This window comes from Plecotus auritus, assembly GCF_963455305.1.
Source record: "Plecotus auritus genome assembly, chromosome: 13".
NCBI lineage: Eukaryota > Metazoa > Chordata > Mammalia > Chiroptera > Vespertilionidae > Plecotus > Plecotus auritus.
The window spans coordinates 27,011,969-27,018,992 of record NC_137779.1 but is presented as its reverse complement, the minus strand read 5'-3'; the positions used below and the strand labels follow the sequence as shown (position 1 = coordinate 27,018,992).

General features: G+C 49.1%; 1 protein-coding gene across 1 annotated transcript; it reads left to right on the top strand.

The window, feature by feature from the left end:
• LOC308238223 (uncharacterized protein C22orf31) lies at positions 1 to 7,024 on the top strand (the record flags this gene model as incomplete). Its single annotated transcript, XM_080649892.1, has 3 exons — positions 1 to 15; positions 4,500 to 4,949; positions 6,590 to 7,024. 3 exons carry the CDS (start codon positions 1 to 3, stop codon positions 7,022 to 7,024), a joined length of 900 nt encoding a protein of 299 aa, XP_080506018.1.

The following is a 7,024-nucleotide window of genomic DNA, read 5'->3' as shown; positions in this document are numbered from 1 at the left end:
ATGGCCAAGATGAGGGTGAGGTGAGTGAGGCATTCGGCTCAGGCACAAAATTTCAGAAAGCCCCCAAAATTCAATAATCAAGATAAAGAAATAAATATCCTATAGTGGGTTTCAAAATATATTGAATACACTTAATTAAACAGTTTTAATATATTTAAAAATCTAAATGAATGATAAAAAATTCAAGATGAACAAAATATTGAATTTGTAAATAAAAACAGGATATGGATTTCTGATTTTCCTTTAGGCTCAGGGTCAGCTCAGTACCGTACTGTTACTGATCCTGTATCCCAGGTTTCTGGGCCAGGCAACTAGTGATGGAAAATTCAAGCGAAGTAGTAGTTTGCTGTTCGGATGGGCGTGAAGGGAGAGAGAATTTGGCTTGAACCTAATGAGTTAGAGGTGTCTGTGGGACATCCAGGTGACCATGTTGGAGAACTCAGAGTCAGGTGAGAAGGGGTAGCAGGGTGGGCAGGGTGCCCTCATTTCATGTACTTGGCCCATGATGGGTGTGTACTCAGCACATGTGGTCTAAATCACTGGTCCTCAGAGTTTGCATCATGGTTCAGGAATCTTTGCAAATTCTCTCATCCAAAGTTTTTCTCTTCTTTCCCAAACCTTCTACATCACAAACCTCAGATATGTTCCCATATGGGTGTGGAAGTTTACTGCTTGGGTGTTAAAATAAAAACATCTTCTGAGAAGACTAAAAACAACTAAATTCCACTAGAATTTGGGAGTCGGGCATGAAGGGAAAAGACAAGAATTAATATAAATTGGCTCCATTTCTTCTTTATTAATGGATCCTCCAGCAAAAGAAGAGGAGAAAGGTTGTAGGAAAGGGAAAAAGAAAGACGAAACATTATAGGAGCTAAAAATACAGTGAGGAGAGCTTGGCTAAGCATCAAAGAAGGGCAGATGTGTTTCCAAATAGAAGCGGTGGTTTAGAGATGTCAGGAAGCACAGCTCCAAATGATGGGTGGAAAATAAGAGTTATTTAGACTGAGCTCAGCAGAATAAAAAAGGTCCAATGGTGAATCAAACTGAGGAACAAGCCGTTGAGCAATATGGAAGCCCTGCTGCCTCAACCCCAGGTTCGAGAATCAAGTGTTGGCACCAACCGTGGAAACTCTTGCCATGGTGTCAGGACCCTGAACCAAAGAGTCTTTCCATCTTGACTTTGTAATTCTGAACAACCTTTGATGGAACAATCTCTATTACAGACCAGTCACTTTCCTTTGCCTATCCTCGGGTACCCGCTCCCCTTTCTGTCGAATGAAGCATGAATCACTCCCACAACCAGGGAGAAATGTACCTCCTGTAAATACCCCACTTCTGTGAAGCCGATGAATCTGACCAGTGCTTAGTGAAGATGGGTCATAGGAAGAGAAATGTTGGGATACGCAAGTCAGATCAGAATCCTTCCACTCCAAGAGGCTCATTGCTTGGCCTCATACACCACATGGATACACATGAAGTCCATATCAAATATTGGGTTATGTCACTCAGACCCTGGGCATCCGGGGCTCAAGAAAGAGTCAGGTGGGGGAATGGGCCACAATATATATATTTTTTAAATATATTTTATTGATTTTTTACAGAGAGGAAGGGAGAGGGATAGAGAGTTAGAAACATCAATGAGAGAGAAACAATCAGCTGCCTCCTGCACACTCCCCACTGGGTATGTGCCTGCAGTCAAGGTACATGCCCTTGACCGGAATCGAACCCGGGACCCTTGAGTCCGCAGGCCGACGCTCTATCCACTGAGCCAAACCGGTTAGGGCAAGGGCCACAATATTAATGCTGTTAATAAGAACATTACATGTTGAGCGCTTATTATACACCAAGAGCCATCCATACCAAGGGCTTCACATGCAGAGTCCCATTTCATCCTCCCGGTGGTCCTGAGGTAGGCACGATTACTACCCATTTCACAGATGAGGCAAATAAGGCTCAGAGATGTGAATTCACTTGCCCAAAGAGAGATGGATCTGGGATGTCAACTCGGATAGACCAACTCCTGAGCCCAGAGGAAGGCTCCCGACAAGGCTAGGTAGGACTAGAACTGGGCCCAGGTGCGGTACGTGGATGGGCCGACCAGTAATAGCTGGGGAAGAGCAAGGGTGGGGTGGTGTACACCTTGATTGCGTCCAGCCTTGGTTGGTTACCAGCTGTGGGGCATGGTTCTTGAGCAGAGTGTGCCCAAGTTTCTTCCACTGTCAAGTAGTCATGGCAACAGTGTCCAAACTCATAAGACTGTTGGTATCATTTCATGGGAGGATGCTTGTAAAGTGTCTGAAACAGTGCTTGGCCTACGGTAAGCTTTCACTAAATACAGACTTCACTGACGTAGGAGAAACAGCACAGGCCAAATGACGCTGGGTTAGTTCCAAGGAACGTCAGGGTTTCTTGATGGGGTACCTACAGTCTACGGAAGGGAGAGAAGGCAGAATTTGCTGGGATTTGAAGAGTACCAGCCGCCGTCCAGGTGGCCAGAAGCAGATTTAGAGCGCTCCTCGGAGCCAGAGCAATGTCACTTGGTCATTGACTGCAAGACCTAGGAAAGTAAGTACAACAGATGGAAGGGAAGGCCACCTCGAGGCTGGGAAGAAGAGAGACAGAAGAGCTACTCCCAGGATGCCTTTCTTGCCCGACTTTCCCCCTCTGTCCCCGCCGTGCAGAGCAAAGGGAGACGGTAGCCCCAGAGCCTGGTGCCGCCTCTCTGGGACTCGGACGCTTGCCTGCCCAGTCTCCAGACGTTCGCAAACCCTTCCCGAAGACAAACCCTTCCCAACGCCCTGCTCTAAAACTGACCCACCTCGCTGGAGGTGAGGCCAGGGCTCGCGGCTGAATGGGCCCCATTGTCCTCCCCAGTGAGCGTCTGTGGGTCCACCTGGAGGTGGTTCTACCACGGCCTGCGGTGCGGTCTGCCTTCAGACTTTGATTCACTCCAGGGACAACACTCGAAAAAAAAAAAAAAAATCAAACGGGCAACACATGCGATTCCAGGAACGCCTGCCAGACGCACACTCTGTTTTTCCATCATTCCGCTCTCCTCCCCCTGGGGAGGGAGCCTCCTTGGGCATTTTGTGCACGAAAAAAAAAAATTAAAAAAAAAAAATCAAAACCACCAACAGGACCAGCACCTGATAAGGAGCGAGGCATTGCCCAAGAGTTCCCAGGCAGAGGCGTCTTTGTTCTCGTTTCAAGCCCTTGACACTGCTAACAGCTCTAATTACGGCATTTGCCATGGGATGTAAAATAAAACCACATTCCAGAAACCCGTGTAGTCTCCCGGGGAGAGACACGAAGAGAGAGGTGCCCAGGGCTGCAGGAACGTGTTCTTTCATTTCTGGTCCCTAACCTTGGCAGCGACGCGGGGAATTCAACAGTACCTCCTTTATGTGCACGAAGGAGGGCACTTTTGCACGTGGAAGAATGCATCTCACTACCTGTACCCGCAAATCTGCTCTGCATTTTTGACGGCGTGGCGTGCAAAGCGTACGCTTCTTAAGAACCTCGGGACCTTCCGAGGTCACCCGAGCCATTTGGGGGGAAATGAGGACTTCAGAAGTTCCTGACGCTGGAAAGACAATAAAAGAGAACTCCTTCCAACTTAATTTCACTATAAAATTTGATGATGTAACACCCACCCACACCCACATCACAAAACAAAGTGACATCACAAATACTAGAGATAATGGCTCAAAACTGCCTGCTTGTAAGCCGAAACCTAAGCAAACTGCAATTTGCCCATACGTGACTGAGGCAGAGAAAGATAGGTGATCCGAGAGATCCAAACAAAACAAAAACAAAAAGAGAGAAAAGGAAAAGAAAATACATATTTCTTTCCCCTACTAAGCTTGCTAAAATAAAATTTAAGGCAACCGAAATATGGTAAGGTGATTTAATTTTTTTATAGATGGCCTTTCTTAGAAAGCCAGGCTTCTCTCAATGAGGGATTCTGATCTATCCAGACAGTTCTCTTGTTCTTGGCTGGTCCCAGGAAAGAGAGGCATAATTGACATTGTGGCTTTGCCTTTACGGACCCCAGAGTGTGTTTCCCTGGTTCGCAGCTTTTCTTGGCTCCTGGCCATCTGGTTAGAAAGTGTTCAGCGTTTGGCAGGACTTGACCTGGTTGAGGAGTCACTACAGGTCCTACAGGGAATCTTAAGTGATCCTGTCTCCCATCCCTTTCCTGCCACAGCTCCCCGTAGCTTTCCATGAGATAGGAACTGTCTTTGGTTCCTTGTAAAGCTCCCTGCCCCTCCACTTCCGGCCCAAGCATGCTGTATTCTTTGAGAGGCGGACTGTCCCCGTGACCCTGGTACAAAAGGCTTTGGGGAGGAGGAGAGAGGATGTGTAGAAAGATTTCTAAGACAGGTGTGGGAGACACCGTCTCTCAAAAGATGCGAATACTTTGCCTCCAAAGTAGACCTTCTGGTCTCTGCTTGAGAATTGGTCTTTTTTGTCCCCTCTCCCCCTCCTTATAATTCTAGCATCCAATCTATGTGAGGCGAGACCCCAGCATTCCCACCTACGGACTCCGGCAGTCTATCTTACTGAACACCAGGCTTCAGGACTGCTATGTGGATTCCCCAGCTCTCACCAACATCTGGACGGCCAGGACATGTGCAAAGCAGACCATCAGTGCTCCTGCACCAGGTACCACCTCTTCTTGGGAAGTTGTCAAGAATCCGTTCATTACCAGTTCGCTCTCCCTGGTGAAGCTGGTGCTCCGGCGACGACTGAAGGATAAATGCTGCCCGGGACCATGCAAGTTTGGAGAAGCAAAACCCTCGAAGATAGTAGAGCCCAAGGACGATTCAGCAATGAAAGCCACTCGGCGGGGCAGGATGAGACACTCCATCGGTTCCAAGAGCAAGCAGCTCCTAGGACAGCAGCCGGGCTCACCGAGGCGCAGGAGGCCTGCAGGTGGCCCCAGTGAGGTAGATGATGGCTGGCGGTGGACAAAATGGGATGGGGTGGGGACAGGGAGATGTCAGCTAGAAAACACTTAACACTTAAGAGGTTTATATGAGCCGAAACCGGTTTGGCTCAGTGGGTGGAGCATCGGCCTGCCGACTGAAGGGTCCCGGGTTCGGTTCCGGTTGAGGGCATGTACCTTGGTTGCGGGCACATCCCCAGTGGGAGGTGTGCAGGAGGCAGCTGGTCGATGTTTCTAGCTCTCTATCTCTCTCCCTTCCTCTCTATAAAAAATCAATAAAATATATTGAAAAAAAAAAAAGAGGTTTATATGAGCCAGGCCAGTGTAGCTCAGTGGTTGAGCGTCGACCTATGAACCAGGAGGTCACAGTTCGATTCCCGGTCAGGACACATGCCGGGTTGCGGGCTCGATCTCCAGTGGGGGGCATGCAGGAGGCAGCCAGTCAATGATTCTTTCTCATCATTGATGTTTCTCTCTCTCTCTCTCTCTCTCTCTCCCACCCTCTCTCTTCCTCTCTGAAATCAATTAAAAAATATTTTTTTAAAGAAGGTTTTTATGAAGCAAAGGAAATCCTAAAGTTGAAGACCCGATTGAGGGGGTGAGGGTAGAGGGTGGGTGGGCAGCAGCAATGAGGTATAATGGAGAGAGCACCAGCTCTGGGGGCATGATACCTCCCCCCTGCCTATTCCCTGCCTGCTAGGATTGACTAGCCATAGGAGGGCAAAGCAGCTCTTATAAACACAGATGAAAGGTGCTGGACGTGAAGGGAAAATAAGAACGGGAAAGGTCGGGATATGTGTAGACCAGTGGTCGGCAAACTCATTGGTCAACAGACCTAAATATCAACAGAACAACGATTGACATTTCTCTTGAGAGCCACATTTTTTAAACTTAAACTTCTTCTAACGCCACTTCTTCAAAATAGACTTGCCCAGGCCGTGGTATTTTGTGGAAGAGCCACACTCAAGGGGCCAGAGAGCCGCATGTGGCTCGCGAGCCGCAGTTTGCCGACCACTGGCTGTAGAGCGAACACGCCGGTCATGCAGAGGTGAGCAAGGCCTGGCTATGAACGTCCGTGGAGGACTTGGCATCTAGGGGCCTGATCTGAGTCCAGCTCCCTCTCTCCCGGTGGCCAGCGGAGCTCAGAATGCACCGTGGAGCTCGGCTGTAGGGTTCAAATTCCAGCTCTGACTATAATTCAGGACAACGGTGGGCTTAGCCTGCTTCTGCCTTGGTTTTTGTCACCTATAAAATGGGGGATAATAGCCCTTTCCTCACGGGGTTTCGTGAGGATTAAATGAGTAAATACGTGCAGAGGGCTTTTGAACAGAGCCTGGCACGGACTAAATGCCTCGGATCCTGTGTGGCATTCAATAGACAACTGTGGTTATTAACTTTCTAGCTGTGTGGCCTTGGGCAAACCAATTCCCACTGCCTTGCCTTTAAAGCTGTCTCCTGCCGACCTTACAGGGTTCCGGGGGGACGCACGCAGTGGTATACACGAAGGAATTCGGTAAGCTAGCACATAGACGAATGTTGGTTGTGGCTGTAACCAAGACGCTGGGACACAAATCCCAGATAATTATTCTGAGCTCCCTACTCAAGTTTTAGCTTTGACTTCTCTGCTTTCTTCCTGGCCAGAGTAAAGAAAGTTCAAAGGAGAAAAAAGTAACCGTCAGCCAAGATCTTGAGAGCAGATATGCTGAACATGTGGCCGCCACCCAAGCGCTACGCAGGGACGTTGGGACAGCAGCCTGGAAGGGCCAGGCGTTGCTTCCTGAAGCCAGAAAGAGACAACAGTTGTCAGACATGCTAACCATCCACGGCCTCCCCACCGAGGGTTACCGGGCTCTGTACCATGCCGTGGTCGAGCCGATGCTGTGGAACCCTTCAGGGACCCCCAAGCGGTACAGCTTGGAGCTGGGCAAGGCCATCAAACAGAAGCTCTGGGAGGCTCTGTGCAGCCAGGCTGCCGCCCCTGAAGGTGCTCAGGACTCCTTGCCTGTCAGGACGTGGCTGGAGGTCGACAGGGAGCCTGTGCCCAAGAAGTGGCCCAAGTTAAAGAGGGAGAAATAG